This window comes from Mobula birostris, chromosome 3 (assembly GCF_030028105.1).
Source record: "Mobula birostris isolate sMobBir1 chromosome 3, sMobBir1.hap1, whole genome shotgun sequence".
Classification (NCBI taxonomy): domain Eukaryota; kingdom Metazoa; phylum Chordata; class Chondrichthyes; order Myliobatiformes; family Myliobatidae; genus Mobula; species Mobula birostris.
In genome coordinates this window covers 25,360,404-25,378,640 of record NC_092372.1, presented here as the reverse complement: position 1 = coordinate 25,378,640, position 18,237 = coordinate 25,360,404, and the positions used below count along the sequence as shown (strand labels likewise).

At 41.7% G+C, this 18,237-nt stretch overlaps 1 protein-coding gene across 2 annotated transcripts in view; it reads left to right on the top strand.

Annotated features, from left to right (window-relative positions):
• fam219aa (family with sequence similarity 219 member Aa) overlaps positions 1-18,237 on the top strand; it is a 49,186-nt gene that overhangs the window by 7,109 nt on the left and 23,840 nt on the right. For both annotated transcript variants that reach the window (XM_072252354.1, XM_072252353.1), the window contains exon 2: positions 12,601-12,700. In XM_072252354.1, coding sequence (XP_072108455.1) covers positions 12,601-12,700 — 100 coding nt within the window. The remainder of the gene's footprint in view (positions 1-12,600; positions 12,701-18,237) is intronic.

Genomic DNA, 18,237 nt, shown 5'->3' with positions numbered 1-18,237 from the left:
ATGCTGCTTATAGACCTGCTCAATGACGGGGTGGGCTTTGACTGTCAGAGCCACACTTCTGGGCTTTAAACTAACTCTGACATTATATTTCATGATTTCCATTTGAATCATTGAATTAGGACGTAACCGTGTATGTCAAGTGGAGACCCTGGAGTGAAGCGGCAGCATTGTTGCTGTCTCAGCCGCAAGGATAGGAATTTGATCCTGACTTCACGTTTTCGGTGTGAAGGCTGATTATTCTTTTCAGCATAAGATTCTTCCGCTTCACAAGGACCTGGTTTTAGGTAAACTGGATACTCTTAAGTTGCCCCTTTGTGTAGGTGAATGGCAAAAGAATCAAACAGGAGTCGATGGGTCTGTGTGACAAAATAAGTTGCAGGGAATAGGGAAATAACATAGTGGAATAGACTGAATGGGGTTTGTTAGTGACATGGGAGTTGGTCTCCTGTGCCTGTGCTTGGGTGGCATGGTAACATAACACTATAACATGGTCAGCAGCACACACAATGCTGGAGGAACTCAGCAGGCCAGGCAGCTTCTATACAAAAGAGTAAACAGTTGACGTCTCGGGCAGACACCCTTCATCAGACTCTTATCCATAGATGCTGCCTGGCATGCTGAGTTCCTCCAGCATTTTGTGTGTGTTGCTTTGGATTTCCAGCATCTGCTGATTTTCTCATGTTTGTGTTGCATTATCAGCACCCAGGGTTCAATTCTGCCAGTGTCTATAGGGAGTTTGTATTTTCTCCCCTGTCACAGTGAGAGTTTCCTCCCGCATTCCAAAGATGTACAGTTATGGTTATAAGCATGCTACATTGGCGCCAAAAGCAATATGTGGGCTGCTCAGCATGATCCTCACTAATGACACATTTCACTGCACGTTTCAATCTATATGTGACAAATAAAGCTAATGTCTTATATGCATATATTTTGCACTTACAGTGACAAAGATTAACTTAATGAAGATAATGTATGTCCCTATAAATGTAAGATGGAAGCATGTAATCTTTGTATTAAAGGAATGAGAAATTGTTTAATATTAGTTTCCCAACTTTTTTTATGAAGTGAATATTTTCAATTCATGGTTATTTCTTCAGAAAATAGTGAATATCATAAACTGTGCAAAGGAAACTGTGTATAATTGTTTTGTTAGTAATTATACTTTAGACCCTATTTACAATTGAGTTGAGATCAGTGCAGTCAAAATTCAATGAGAGATTATTAATGGACTTGCTGTTTTTTTTAAATAATAAAAATAGCCAGCAAAGTTTTCTCCCACAATTGTTTACTTCATATGGTTTGTGATCAATTGCCTTTATAGTTGGTCACTTTTTGGATGCTTCAAATGTACCTTTCAACGGAAAAGAAAATGATGTTTTCGCAGTCAGAATGGACTAACATTTCTGTGGTGCTTCATATCCTCAGGAGGTCATTAAGAATTCCAGAAATTTGACTTTCTTTGCAAGGGTAATCAGCATTGTGCAGACAAGCATGGCAACTGGATTCCATGATTAGCAAATGCCATAAATTGCCTGTTAATTTATTTAGACAGTTTTAGACAATAAGATATGGGGGCAGAGTTGGGCCATTCGGCCCATTGAGTGTACTCTGTCATTCCATCACGGCTGATGAATTTTCCCACTCAATCCCATTCTCCTACCTTCTCCCCTTGCCCTGTTACACTGACTAAACAGGAGCTTATCAACCTCCACTTTAAATGTACTCAATGACTTGGTCTCTGCGGTTGTCTAGCAATAAATCCCATAGATTCACTACTCTACTAAAGAAATTTCTCCTCACCTCTGTTCAAATAGGACATCCCTTGATTCTGAGCCTCTGCCCTCTGGGCCAAAGCTCCCCCGCTGTAGGAAATGCCCTCTCCACATCCATGCTATCTAGGCCTTTCAATATTCAATGGGTTTCAATAAGCATTCTCCCCCTATATTCTTCTAAACTCCAATGAGTACAAACCCAAAGCCATCATATACACCAAGTATGTTGACCGTTTCATTCCTAGGATTATTCTTGTGAACCTCCTGGACCCACTTCAATCCCAGCACATCCTTTGTTAGATAAGGGCCCAGAACTGCTCACGATACTCCAAATGTGGTCTGGCCAATACCCAGAAGCCTCAGTATCACATCCTTCCTCTCAAAATGAATGCTAACATTGCACTTCCCTTCCTTATCACTGATTCACTTTGCAAGTTAACCTCGAGGGAATCCTGAATGAAAACTCCCAAATTCCTTTGCACTTCTGATTTCTGAATTTGCTCTCTGTTTAGAAAGTAGTCTATGCCTCTATTCATAAGATATAGGAGCAGAAGCAGGCCATTCGGCCCATCGAGACTGCTCTGCCATTCAATCGCGGGCTGATCCAATTCTTCCAGTCATTCCCACTCCCCTGCCTTCTCCCTATACCCTTTGATGCTCTGGCTAATCAAAAATCTATCTATCTCTGTCTTAAATGCACCCAATGACTTGGCCTCCACAGTCACTCATGGCAAAAAATTCCACAGATTTACCACCTTCTGACTAAAGTAATCTCTCCACACCTCTGTTCTAAATGGACGTCCTTCAATCCTGAAGTCGTGCCCTCTTGTCCTGAACTCCCATACCATGGAAATAACTTTGCCATATCTAATCTGTTCAGGCATTTCAGCATTCGGAATGTTTCTATGAGATCCCCCCTCATTCTCCTGAACTCCAGGGAATACAGCCCAAGAGCTGCCAGATGTTCCTCATACAGTAACCCTTTCATTCCTGGAATCATTCTCGTGAATCTTCTCTGAACCCTCTCCAATGTCAGTATATCCTTTCTAAAATAAGAAGCCCAAAACCGCACACAATACTACAAGTGTGGTCTCACGAGTGCCGTATAGAGCCTCAACATCACATCCTGGCTCTTATATTCTATACCTCTGGAAATGAATGCCAACATTGCATTCAGCTTCTTCACCACCGACTCAACCTGGAGGTTAGTCTTTAGAGTATCCTGCACAAGGACTCCCAAGCCCCTTTGCATCTTTGCATTTTGAATTCCTTCCCCATCTAAATAATAGTCTGACTGTTTATTTCCTCCGCCAAAGTGCATGACCATACACTTTACAACATTGTATTTCATTTGCCACTTCTTTGCCCATTCCCCTGAACTATCCAAGTCTCTCTACAGGCTCTCTGTTTCCTCAACACTACCCGCTCCTCCACCTATCTTTGTATCATCCGCAAATTTAGCCACAAATCCATTAATCCCGTAGTCGAAGTCATTGAACAACACACATAAAAATTGCTGGTGAATGCAGCAAGCCAGGCAGCATCTGTAGGAAGAGGTACAGTCGACGTTTTGGGCCGAGACCCTTCGTCAGGACTAACTGAAAGAAGAGATAGTAAGAGATTTGAAAGGGGGAGGGTCCCACGTTCACCAGCAATTTTTATGTGTGTTGCTTGAAATTCCAGCATCTGCAGATTTCCTCGTGTTTGCATCGAAATCATTGACATACATTGTATAAAGCAGCAGTTCCACACCAACCCCTGTGGAACTCCGCTGGTAACTGACAGCCAGCCAGAATAGGATCCCTTTATTCCCACTCTGTTTTCTGCCGATCAGCCAAAGCTCCACCCATGCTAGTAACTACCCTGTAATTCCGCAGGCTCTTATGTTGCTGAGCAGCCTCATGTGCGGCACTTTGTCAAAGGCCTTCTGAAAATCCAAGTACACTACATTTTCTGCAGGGTTCCCCAATTAGTTTTCCACAAGGGCCAAATTATGTCAAGCATGCCAAGCCAAGGGCCAAAACGTCCAGGGTTTTTTTTTATTGCGCCAGTAAGTTATTTTATGGGCAGATGTTGTTGTTGCTGCTATTACCATTATTATTTTTATTATTATTAGTAGTAGTGGTAGTAGTAATAATTTAGGCCTGGGATTCTCAAAGCCTGTGTTGTGGGTCACACAAGAAAAAAAAATGCACTCTTGAAACAAAATAAGTCCAAAACCAACCATTTAATTATGACTCTAGCTATCACAACTGTCACCTGGGACTTAAAATACACAGACACAGACACACACACCTTCACCACTTCTCTTCCACGCAAAAAGTTTTAGTAGTACTGCCTTTTCCACTGTTTCTGTTCTCTCATTTAATCTTTTTTTAATTAAGCTATGTAGCATTTGAAGTATGAAGTGTAGCTGTAAATGAAATTATCAGTATTATTGTTGTTGTAATATTATTATACCACAGTAAGATTGACAAATGGACAAAAATAAATTGATTCACTCACCAATCGGTGAGAGAAGTGACAGCGACGGGATGAGGCAATCCTTCTGATGTTGGGCCTGTATTCTGTTGTGGCAATAGCCAACAATGGCACCGTCTTTAATAGCTCCACAACCGTTTTCTTGGTTTTCTCATCATGACTTAAAACTTTGCCAACCATATCATTTGCACACGTTTTAATCAACTCGGCATCAGCGAATGGCTTCTTGGCTTTGGCAAGATTCCATGACACATGCAGTGATGCAGCTGTTGTGCTGTCTTGTGCAGATGTTGACTTACAGATAGTAGAAACGGAGTGCTTGTTATCATATTTGCAATTTTTGTTTGCGTTGATCTGATTTTGCAGGGTAGTTGGCAGTAAAACTGGCAGCATGCATAGTGTTGAAGTGCCGCTTTAGATTTTCTGATTTGCAGACAGCTACGGACTGCATACATATTAATCATGTCGGTTTAGCATTGGTATGGTCCGGTAAAATAAAACAAAACTGATCAGTCCAGTCAGATTTGAACTGACCGTTTTCCTGGTCAACTTTGTGCTTTTTCGCACAAGCCAGGTTGTTCTTGGTTTAGGGTCCATGACTTACTGCTGGTAACAATTCACTTTTAGATGACAGGCGGGTAGCTGGTGTGTGCCACTGCCTGGTCAAGGACCACAGAGAGCGCGCAGTAGGTCGCGCGCTCTACGGGGGCGTGGGTCAAGTGTACAGTGTGGGATGAAGTTAAAATAAATTAGAGCAGCGCACACTTTATTTACATGTTATGACAGGTGCGTTCACGTAAGTGCCAATGGGTCGGCGCTGTCCAGACATTTGGTTCTCGTGGTCTGCCTATCGGGGTTGTCTAATCATCTGCATCTCAAGAAACTATGCTGGCTTTGGCCTACCTTGTCATGTGCCTCCAGGTACTCTAAACTCATCCCTTACAATCGATTCCAACAACTTCCCAAACACAGATGTCAGGCTAACAGGTCTATAGTTTCCTTTCTGCTGCCTCCCACCCTCTTAAATAGCGGAGTAACATTTGCAATTTCCTAGTCATCCGATACAATGCCAGAATCTACCTATTCTTGAAAGATCATTGTTAATGCCTCCGCAATCTCTCTAGCTACTTCCTTCAGAACCCGAGGGTGCATTCCATGAGGTCCAGAAGATTTATCCACCCTCACACCATTAAGCTTCCTGAGTATCTTCTCAGTCGTAATTTTCACTGCACATACTTCACTTCCCTGACAGCCTTGAATGTCCCGTATACTGCTGATGTCTTTCACTGTGAGGGCTGATGCAATATATACATTCAGTTCCTCTGCCATCTCTGCGTCTCTCATTAGAATATCTCCAGTGCAATTTTCTGTTGGTCCTATATCTACCCTCAACTCTCTTTTACCCTTTTTAAAAAAAAAACTTCTAGTATTTTCTTTGATGTTAGTCACCAGCTTCCTTTCATAATTCAACTTTTCCTTCCTAATGACCTTCTCAGTTTCCTTCTGCAAGTTTTTAAAAGCTTCCCAATCCTTTATCTTCCCACTAACTTTGGCTTCCTTGTATGTCCTGTCTTTTGCTTTGGCTCTGAATTCACTTGTCAGCCATGGTAGTGTCCTTCTTCCATTCGAAAACTTCTTATTTGGAGTATATCTGTCTTGCACTTCCCTCATTTTTCACAGAAACTCCAGCCATTGCTGCTGTGCTGTCCTTCCAGCTACTGTCTCTTTCCAGTCAGCCTTGGCCAGTTCCCCTCTCATGACATTGTAATTTCCTTTATTCCACTGAAATACTGACACATTGGAATTTAGTTTCTCCTCAAATTTCAAAGTGAACTCAATCATATTGTGATCACTGTTCCCTAAGGGTTCCTTAACCTTAAGCTCTCTTTATCACCTCCAGGTCATTGCACAACATTCAGTCTAGCACAGCTGATCCCCCAGTGGGCTCAACAACAAGCGGTTCTAAAAAGCCATCCCTTATACATTCTACAAATTCTCTCTTTTGAGGTCCTTCTACCAATGACCATGACCATGCTCTTCCCTACATTATATTCCATCTGCGACTTCTTGCACCATTCTCTCATTCTATCCAAGTCCTTCTGTAGACTCCCTGATTCCTCAACACTACCTACCCTTCCACCTATCTCGTATCATTTGCCACAAAGCCATCAATTCTGTCATTTAAATCATAACATACAACTTGAAAAGTAGCAGTCTCAATACTGACCCCTGCAGATCACTGCTAGTCAATGGCAGCCAACCAGAAAAGGCCCCCTTTATTCCCACTCTTTCTCACCTGCCAGTCAACAAATTCCTCAAAGAATTCCAACTAATTTGTTAGGCATGATTTCCCCTTAAGGAAGTCATGCTGACTTTGGCTTATGTGCATCCAAGTACCTTGAAACCACATCCTTAATAAAATAACATCTTACCAACCACTGAAATCAGGCTAACCTATAATTTCCTGTCATTTGTCTCCCTCCCTTCTTAAAGAGTAGAGTGACATTTGCAAGTTCCCTTGGGAAGCATTCCAGAATCTTGTGATTCTTGAAAGGTCATTCAAATGCCTCAACAATATTTCAGCTACCTCTTTCAGAACCCTAGAGTGTAGTCCATCTGGTCCAGGTGACTTACCTAAGTTCAAACCTTTCAGCTTCCCAAGCACCTTCTCCATAGTAATACCGGCTACTCTCACTTCTGCCCCCGACACTCTCAAATTTCTGGCATACTGTTGATTTCTGTCACAGTGAAGACTGACACAAATGCACATCAAGTTTGTCTGCTATTTCTTTGTCCCCCTTTACTATCCCTGCAATGTTATTTTTGAGCGGTCTGATATCTACTCTTTTTTTTTTACACTTTATATATCTGAAATAAAAATGGTATTTCAGTTTCAAGAATATTCTCAGTCACTTTGGGAAGAATACGCTGTCGCTGTCGCTGTCACTCCTCGTTGACTCGTGGGAAATCTCTGTATACAATATACAAGATCCATTTGGGATAGCACTGAAATCTTTTGGAGCATGCAAAAACCCAGTGAAAATGGCAGCTCGGACAATTCATCAGCCAACATGCCCATTTACCTGAAGCAAATTCTGCAGATACCTTCATGGCTTTCATCAGCCACCTCAGAAGCAATGGAACTGATTGAAACAATCTATCTTGTATTTTGAAAGACTATCCAAGAAGAATTGCCACTTTGTGCCATAAGTGATCTTGATAGTCATTAAGTGAGCTAAAGCAATCTGTAATATTTTTTAAAAATATTTTATTTTAGCCTGGTATAAATATTCCTGTATGTCTTGTTGAGTGCCACCAGCTTTTTATGGGGGCATCATTGCTGGCAATTATGATGTGTAGGTCTGACCTTGGAATAGCTTTCCAGTCACTGGGTGATTGTAATTGTGCACTGTATTCTTCAAGCCTCATCTACTCTGGCTGTAAGCTCAGCAGAAACTCCCAGTATTTCCCCGAGGGAAGTGTACTAATAAATGATGCACAGAATTAATGCGGCTAATAATTATTACACCCTTTTACTAATTTAATTAAGTCCCGATTACAGGTCCTGTTTCATAAGAAGAAACAGGCTTTTCAGTGTAAACTAATGTAACACTTTAGCGTGACGTTTAGCAAGGCGGATAGAAGAAGATGGCGCCAGTGAACAACGCGACCAAGGGCAACATTCTTCAGACAGTTCATAAAACTACTATTTCAGATATGACTACCACCAAGCTAAGTGTGACTGCAACCTGTGGTTTACATTTTGATGCTTTGTCTTCGGGCTGATTGAGTGATCTGGCACTTTGCTGTCTATGAGGGAGCTCAGTGAGGTTTGGGGTGGAGTGTGCAGCCTGGAGACAATGATCGACTCCATATCTCGCCAGTTGAAAGTGTCGAGCAAGGTTAAAATTAACAAGGATGAGAGCAGAAGGTGAACGGCTGTTTGGCGCCATCTGTCTGCATATGTCCAATCTGGCTATCAGCATCTCGCTCACCTTTGCCAGGGGATAGTGTCGGGGTCTTGGGAAAGGTGTAATTGACATGATTTGTGGATTGGACACTGCTGTTCATGTTGTATGTATTTCTGGTTTCTGGTTACTCCTCCCTTATTGCTATTTTGTGCGATTTTGATTGGGGCGTACTGGCTTTGCGGCCTGCAGTCAATGTACAACAGCACTAAATTGAATTCAGCATCCCTGGACTATTTCAAGGACTCTGTGGTTTGATGTTTCATAAGTTCTTTATTTTCGTCTTACATGTTTGATGTTTCCTTTGAATGGTTTCTGTGGTGTTTCTTTGTTTCATGACTGGGGGAAGAAGAATTTCAGGGTTGTATAGTGCATACGTGCTTTGATAAGTTTACTTTGAACTTTGAATGCCTTTCAGCAGCAGCTGTAAGATCAGTGTTCAATTCCTGCTGCTGTCTGTAAGGTGTTTGCATTTTCTTCCCATGACCATGGGGGTTTCCTCCGAGTGTTCCAATTTCCATCCACATTTGAAAGGCATACAAGTTTGAGTTAGTAAATTATGAGCATATGCTATGATTGTGTCAGAAGCATATGACTCTTACTGACTGCCCCAGTACATTTGTACTGTGTTAGTTATTGATTCAAACAGCACACTTCACTGTATGCTTCAGTGTACATGTGACAAAGGTAATCTTTCTTTTTCTTAATACTTGAACACATAACTGGCTGTGTGGCCCCTCATGAATGGCGTGGATGTCAGTTGACTGCAGCTGCTGCATTTAAATCCATAAATTTAATCTAACTGAAAGCACGTTTTGTCTGTGGCTCTATAGAGTCACAGAAGATATAGTTTGAGGTTTTGTCCTCTGGTCTTAGATTCCCTCACTATAGAAACATCCTCCCCACATCCACTCTATTGAAGTCTTTCATCATTTGATAAGTTTCAATGGGGTCACTCCTCAATCTTCTGAATTCTGGTGAGTAGAAACCCAGAGCCATCAGGCAGTCCTCATATGACAAATCTTTCAATCCCAGAATCATTTTTGTGAAGCTCTTTTGAACCTTCTCCAATTATCTTTCCTTAGATAGGGGCCCCAACCTGCTCACAATACTCCAAGTGATGCCTTAGCAGTGCTTTATAAAGCCTCAACATTACATGATTACTTTTATATTTTAGACCTCTCCTAATGAATGGCAACATTGCATTTCCCTTCCTCACCACCAATTTAACCTGCAATTTAACCATTGGTGAATCCTGCACAAGGACTCCCAAGGCCCTTTGCACCTCAGTAGTTTGAATTTTCTCTCCATTTAGAAAAGAGTCTGTCCTTTTATTTCTTCCAACAAAGTGCACGACCATACATATCCTGACACTTTATTCGATTTGCCATTTCTTTCTCCATTTCATGTTTGTTAATAGTCACAGTGAAGTGCACAGGTAATGATCAGACTGCTTTTTTTTTTGGTTTATTCCAGAATTTGAGCCACCGCACTAAATCAAAGGTTGGCTGCTGGGAGACGAGAATGTTCTGTCTCCAACCAACTTAATTTTAGTGCATAGGCAAGCAAAGATGTCACATTACATTTCAGGTCAATAATATTGCAATTTGCAACCATGTTGAGGAGGCCACTGAGAGTCTTCCAATAATTCCCCCATTGACTTGAATATTCTGGAACAGCCCTGCATTGCAGAACGTGGCCGGTCTAAAAATGTTGTGGTCTGTTAGATGTTAGATTTTTGTAAAATGAGGAGGAGCAGGATTAAGGGCAGGGAGGTAACTTGGAAGCTTTGTTCTTTTGGTGAATTGCTTTTTTTTAAGCGTGTCGCACCAGACAGTCGGCCATTCTCGTCTGGCGCGTGGTGTCAGGATTGGTCTCCTTTCGGATTAACCGGGTCAGGATATGAACGTTCCTGACTCGAACCTTTTTTTATGAGGCCAAGTGGCTAGCTCGACGCTGAACCCGGCACGGATGGAAAGCGTGCTTGGGGTGGGGGAGGCCGACTAGGATTTGAACTCGGGAGTCTTCTGTAGCATCTGTGCGGGGGGGGGCGGGGAGCGGGGTCTTCTGCTAAGATGGTGGTGGTGTGCTTGCTTGGTCGCGGTGGCCTTTCCGGGTCCAACGAATGGTGCAAATGTTTGTCTTGTGATCACAACGCCCTGTTGGACTTGAGTAATACAAAGTACTGAAGGTCTAGTTCATTGATGAAACTGATAGTACAGGAGCCTTGGTTGTTGTGCGGATGAGGCCCTCATTCCTTTTACAACCACTGGGGAGGAGATGCTGGAGGTGGTTTGGAACAGAGCAGAGGGGCGGTAGGCTTGCTGGAATCCATGGTAGTCCCTGCAGGCCTGCTCTTCCATTGGTACTGCTACAGTTGGTACTACTGCAGACGAGCTGGATCGCCTTCATCTGCAGCTGACCCAGCGCGAGATGAGGAATGTCTGCATCCATGTAGAAACATGGCTGCAGGATAGCATTCAATGCACCACCAATCTCCACTCAGGGGTGTGCTAATATTATTTAGTGACTGTATGCACTATCAGGACTGTGTACTTTGTGTGACTGTACGTACTGTGCTTTGCACCTTGGTCCCAGAGGAACAATGTACATGTGTATGTTTGAATGACATTAAACGTGAACATGAATTGCCAACCTCGTATGGGTTCCTCCATTTTAAGGTGATTGGAGGGAAATATAGAGAGGGATGTCAGATATTTTGGAATGGTGGGTGTGTAGCGCAGCCTGCCAAGGGTGGTCATAGAGGCAAACGCATTGGAGACATTTAAGATGTTCTTTGATGGGAACATGGATGAATGAAAAACAGAGGCTATGTGGGAGGGAAGAGTTTGATTGATCTTGGAGTAGATTGACACAACATCTTGAGCTGAAGGGGCTAGACTATGCTGTACTGGTCTATTTTCTATGAAGATGTTGCCACTGAAACACTACAGATATCTCTTAAAAGTAACAATGATAAGCTGCCACTAAACAATGGCATTAAACAATCTGAATCTTAAATGTACACTCAGTGGCCACTTTATTAGGTATATCTCATTAATGCAAATATCTAATTAGATAATCATGTGGCAGCATGATGTGCAAGAGCCTACTAACAGGGTGAAGAGGTTCAGTTGTTCAGACCAAACATCAGAACGAGGAAGAAATATGATCTAATTGACTTTATGGAATGATTGTTGGTCCCAGTAGGGGTGGTTTGGGTATCTCAGGAACTGCTGGTCTCCTGGGATTTTCACATGCATCACTCTCTAGAGTTTACAAAGAATGGTATGAAAAAACAAAAAAAAACATGCAGTGAGCAACAATTCTGTGGGTGCAGACATCAGAGAACAATTGCCAGACTGGTTCAAGCTGACAGGAAGGCAACAGTACCTCAAATAATCACATGTTACAACAGTGGTGTGCAGAAGAACATCTCTGAACACACAGCATGTCAAACCTTAAAGTGGATTGGCTACAGCAGCAAACAACCACACCAAGTTCCACTCCTAAAGCTAAAAGTGCCACTGAGTATATAGTTACATTTTAATGTTTCTTCTGATGCTTTATTCAAACATGCTGAATAGCTGAAGTAACCTTACTTTGCAAAAAGAGAGCAAATTAATTTAATATTGAAAGTTCTCCATCAATCACAATACCTTTTTGGTTTTTCTTTTGCTGAGGCTATTGGCTGCTTATGACCCAGCTGGTGGCGTAGTTGCATCAGTGCTGGACTTCGGGACAAAAGGTCCCGAGTTCAAATCCAGCCGGCTCCCCTGCACGCTTTCCATCTGTGAGAGCTGGTGGTCTCTTTGGGAACTCACCTGGCAGAAGGCAGTGGCAAACCACTGCTGTAACTTACCTCGTACAGGGTTCCCCACTATGGAGGGAAATCATCTGCAACTGGAGAAACTCCGGATGCGACGTACCTTTCCATTGGCTGCTTGGATGAACACTGGAGACCATTCATGAAGTTTCTACTGGGCAAGTCTTTGGACTGAAATTCCTCAGAATGAATAATTTAATCGGTTTTGAAGAAAGTTTTTTTTAATTCGCCAGTGTAATTTGTAACAAAGAATGTCATCCTTCGACTCAAAGTCCAGCAAGTGAACTAACTTGTTTACTGGATTTACACCTATAACCGAGTGAGAATTAAAATTGTGAACGAAAAGCAAGTGCCAGGAACTGGTTGAAGAAGACTAATGCCATCCTAATTTACTTTAGCAAATCACTTTTGTAAAGTGCTTATGCAGACAAAATTACAAAGCAAAAATTGCTGCACATAAGCTGAATTGGTATAATACAATTTCTTTAAACTCCACGTAATATAATTTTAGAATCTGGGTTGTAATGAAAGTATACTTGATTATTCCAAACAGGATCCTACCGCTACCTCCATCTCTGAAGGCGAGTGTGACATCCAAGAGGGTGAGACTGTGGCAATGAATTACAAGCCATCCCCACTGCAGATGAAAATTGGTGAGTTACAATGACTGAATCTAATACTCTGATTTTATTACAAGGAAATTGTTGGTTACTTTCAGGATCAAACTGTCCTTTTCATTTAATACTGAATTTGATTTTAGCTTCAATTCACTTATTGGTATGTTTTATCGTGGCACAGTCTCACTAAAGCTTCATTCCCCTGGGCAATGTAAGCATACATTGCTGTAAAATGGACTGTATCGGAAGAAAAATGTGGATAAATTAAATTTACTGATATTTATCAGCCCTACTAAAATGTAAAGGATATAAAATTAAATGTCTTCCAAGTTAAAATTACAGTTCTCACCCACCCTAAAGGAAACTTGTGGACAAAATATTGGAGCATTCTTCCAATACAATTAATATACCTGCAGAATTTAAATTGCGTTCAGTTACAATAGCTTGCCTTTCTTAAACTATTCAAACTTCCATTGAATAGTGCTGTACTTGAATTACAATATTGTGGCTCCTTTGAGACTTGGTCTCCAGCTCAGTTGTGCTGGCCTGCCAATCCTGTATTCTGGAACATCACCAGCATTCCTGATCATGTGGCTCTGGCAACCTGTTCCCCACTAAATTTTGCACTTGATGATGATGATAGGCATCCGCTAGTCTCATGAGACCATGGATTTGCGCCTTGGAAGGTTTCCAGGGCACAGGCCTGGGCAAGGTTGTATGGAAGACCAGCAGTTGCCCATGCTGCAAGTTTCCCCTCTCCACGACACCGATGTTGTCCAAGGGAAGAGCATTAGGACCCATACAGCTTGGCACCGGTGTCGTCGCAGAGCAATGTGTGGTTAAGTGCCTTGCTCAAGGACACACACGCTGCCTCAGCCAAGGCTCGAACTAGCGACCTTCAGATCACTAGATGAACGCCTTAACCACTTGGCCACGCGCCAACACAAATTCTGCATTTATCACAATAGAAGCAACTTACAAATTTTCTGCTTGTCTCTCATGTTTCCATCAGAGCTCAGCCACTGTTCGCGGAAGCTGATCATTGCCTGATTTAGGCATGAACTTAGTTTTCACTGTTAGTACAATTCATGAGTGTGGATTGGGTTATTTTTGTCTATCAGAACATTGTTATTTTCTTCCAACATGAGAGAACTTCATGATACGAGAGTCTGAAACTGTAAATAATAGCATTAACTATTTAACTGCTTAGCTAGATCTTTTGAATCTTAATATTTACTTAAAATTCATTAATTTTTAATATTATGGAATGTGGGTGCTTGTACTTCTAAGTTTCTGTACTCCTAAGAATAGTTTTATTTTGCATGCGGTACTGACTGAGGAAAGGAATGTGGATTCCAGGAAGCAGAGCATGGAAAAATAGGAGGACCAAGGAGCCTAAGTAGGATTGATCTAACTGTTTGGCCATGCTGTACACACTACCTGCTCAGGTTTTTATTCATTTTCCACTGACCAGACCAGCCTAAATTCCCTTAAAATATTATAAGCTGCAAGCTTGAATTGCTGCATGACTTCTTGAGAAGATACTTTGATGTTAGTGTTGGGCAGAGAGTTACAAGACTTGGATGCTGTGATAGCGAAGGAGCAATAATAACCCCACTAATTCCCCCGACTGTGACAACCTTAAGGAACTAATATCAGTATTATTTCACCTTGTATTTTTCAAAAAAATATTTCACTTTGGTGGAGATTAGTTATTATATTCAGTTATCTTTAAGTAAAGTAATCATCTTTGTAAACCTAATCTTTCCATCTCACTCCCTTCCAGTTTCAAAGTTTTGTTTTGACAATCCACTTTCAATTTTGTTTTGTCAGTGATATTTTTAAACATGAACGGTGAGAAAACTTTTAACTTTTGAGTTCAAAAATGTATTTTAAAAATATATATATAAATACTCATTACTTACTGCTCGTTACACTGCTGGCTTTTAGAGCAGCAATGAAGTCCTCCATATCTGTCTGTCCTTGGCCACTCAGATGTAGAGGGATTCTTTGTTGCTGTTTCCTTAACAATTTTGTTTTACCAGTCAGGGTTGTCAGCTCTGAGCTGAACCCCCAAATCTGGAGGACCAGTACACCACTCTTACTTTGGCCTCTAACTTTTCACTTGTTTGCCATGGATGACCCTACCAAGAGGCAAAGCATAAAGGCTGGACTTCAGACAACATGCAGTTGCAAGATGTAGTTTGTGAACCCTTTGTAATTACCTGGTTTTCTGCATTAATTACTCATTAAAATATGGTCTGATCTTCATCTAAGCCACACAGTAATAGATGAACACAATCTGCTTAAACTAATAACACACGAACTATTGCACTTTTCATGTCTTTGTTGAACACATTGTTCAATCATTCACAATCCAGGCTGTAAAAAGTACGTGAAGCCTTCTATTTAATAACTGGTTGAGCACCAGACATTTCCTGTAGCTGTTGATCAGACTTGTACAACGGCAAAGAGAAATTTTAGACCATTCCTCCATACAAAGCTGTTTCAGTTCATCAATATTTCTGGGGACCTTGCATGGTTAAGGATTAGACTCTGACTTGGCCATTCCGAAACACAGATTTTCTTTTAAACTATTCTGCTGTGATTTACTCAAACGTGAGGAAATCTGCAGATGCTGGAATTTCAAGCAACACACATAAAAATTACTGGTGAATGCAGCAGGCCAGGCAGCATCTATATGAAGACGTTTCGGGCCGAGACCCTTCGCCAGGCATGGAGTCAGTAGAAATAAGGCAAACAAGTAGTGAGGTCATGGAACCTATACAAATTGAAGAGGAGGAGATGCTTGCTATCTTGAGGCAAATCTGAGTAGATAAATCCCCAGGACCTGACCGGGTATTCCCTTGGACCTAGTAGGAGACTAGTGTTGAAATTGCAGGGGCCCTGGCAGATATATTTAAAATGTCGGTATCCATGGGTGAAGTGCTGGAGGATTGGAGTATAGCTCATGTTGTTCCCTTGTTTAAAAAAAGGCTTAAAAAGTAATCCAGGAAATTATAGGCCAGTAAGTTTGACATCGGTAGTAGGTAAATTATTGGAAGGAGTACTAAGAGATAGGATCTACAAGTACTTGGATAGACAGGGACTTATTAGGGAGAGTCAGCATAGCTTTGTGCGTGGTAGGTCATGTTTAACAAATCTATTAGAGTTTTTCGAGGAGGTTACCAGGAAAGTGGATGTAGGGAAGGCAGTGGGTGTTGTCTATATGGACTTTAGTAAGGCCTTTGACAAGGTCCCGCATGGGAGGTTAGTTAGGAAGATTTAGTCGGTCGGTATACATGGTGAGGTAGTAAATTGGATTAGACTTTGGCTCAATGGGAGAAGCCAGAGAGTCGTAGTGGAGGATTGCTTCTCTGAGTGGAGGTCTGTGACTAGTGGTGTGCCACAGGGATCAGTGCTGGGTCTATTGTTATTTGTCATCTATATCAATGATCTGGATCATAATGTGGTAAATTGGATCAGCAAATTTGCTGATGATGCAAAGATTGGAGGTGTAATGGACAGTGAAGAAGGTTTTCAAAGCTTGCAGAGGCATTTGGACCAGCTGAAAAAATGAGCTGAAAAATGGCAGATGGAGTTTAATACAGACAAGTGTGAGATATTGCACTTTGGAAGGACAAACCAAGTTGGAACATACAAGGTAAATGGTAGGGCACTGAGGAGTGCAGTAGAACAGAGGGATCTGGGAATACAGATACAAAATTCCCTAAAAGTGGTGTCACAGGTAGATAGGGTCGTAAAGAAAGCTTTTAGTACATTGGCCTTTATAAATCAAAGTATTGAGTATGAGAGTTGGAATGTTATGGTGAGGTTGTATAAGGCATTGGTGAGGCCGAATCTGGAGTATTGTGTGCAGTTTTGGTCACCTAATTACAGGAAGGATATTAATTAGGTTGAAAGAGTGCAGAGAAGGTTTACAAGGATGTTGCCGGGACTTGAGAAACTCAGTTACAGAGAAAGGTTGAATAGGTTAGGACTTTATTCCCTGGAGCGTAGAAGAATGAGGGGAGATTTGATAGAGGTATATAAAATTATGATGGGTATAGATAGAGTGAATGCAAGCAGGCTTTTTCCACGGAGGCTAGGGGAGAAAAAAAACCAGAGGACATGGGTTAAGAGTGAAGGGGGAAAAGTTTAAAGGGAACATTAGGGGGTGGCTTCTTCACACACAGAGTGGTGGGAGTGTGGAATGAGCTGCCAGATGAAGTGGTAAATGTGGGCTCACTTTTAACATTTAAGAAAAACTTGGACAGGGACATGGATGAGAGGTGTATGGAGGGATATGGTCCAGGTGCAGGTCAGTAGGACGAGGCAGAAAATGGTTCAGCACAGCCAAGAAGGGCCAAAAGGCCTGTTTCTGTGCTGAAATGTTTGAATGGAACATCCAGGTGGTCTTTTGCAAACTTGAGATGTGCAACAATAGAACATAGAAATAAAAAGCCTACAGCACAATACAGGCCCTTCAGCCCACAATGCTGTGCTGAACATGTACTTACTTTAGAAATTACCTCGGGTTATCCATAGCCCTCTATTTTTCTAAGCTCCATATACCTATCCAGGAGCCTCTTAAAAGACCCTTTTATCTTGCTTTTTAAGAGAGCAATGGTTTCCTCCATGGTATCCTTCCGTAAACACTGTTCTTGTTCAGTGCTTTTCTTATAGTGGTCACCCGTGACTTTACCAAGTTCTAGAGATCTCTGCACGTCTTGTGCTGTTTCCCTTGGGTTCTTTTTCACCTCCTTCAGCACTGCACATTGTGCTCTTGGCATGATCTTTGCAGGATGCCCTCTCTTGGGGAAAGTGGCAATGGTACTAAATTTCCTCCATTTGTAGACAGTTTCTCTTACTGTGGACTAAACACTCAGGTCTTTAGAAATGCTTTTGTAGCCTTTTCTAGCTTCATGCATCTCTATAATTCTTATAAGGTCCTCTGAAAGTTGTTTTGATCGAGGCATGGTGCATATAAACAGATCTTTCTTGAGAAGAGCCGGCTGTCAGTAATCTGATTTTGTGTGGCCTTCTTATAAGGCAGGGCCCCTTTACAATCCACACCTCCAATCCCATCTCATTGACTGGAACGCCTGACTTCAAATAGTTTTTGTAGAAGGCATTACCCAGGAGGTTCACATACTGTTTTGAATTTAGACTCTGATTGTTTCAATGGTGTACTCAGTAACAAAGAGAAGTACGATTGTTTGTTCTTTTTTAGGCAGATTGTGTTTGTTTGTTATTGTCACTTCGGTGAAGATCAGACCACATCTTATGCATAACTAATGCAGAAAACCAGGCAACTGCAAAGGGTTTCCAAACATTTTTCTTGCAACCGTAGCTCTCCCAAGTCATTGGGGCACATAAGCCTCCAAACCGCAACAAGGTTGTCCTCATTAGACGTGGTTTTCCTTCTCTCTTAAATTGTACTTGTCTGTTTAAATAGCTGTTTCAGTACATCAGTTAACTGGCAATATTGCTGAAGTGTATATGTGGCAGAGTAAAGTAGAGTTGTCCGTCTGGGAAGCAGATGTACTCAGGAGCTACAGATAATGCGGAAA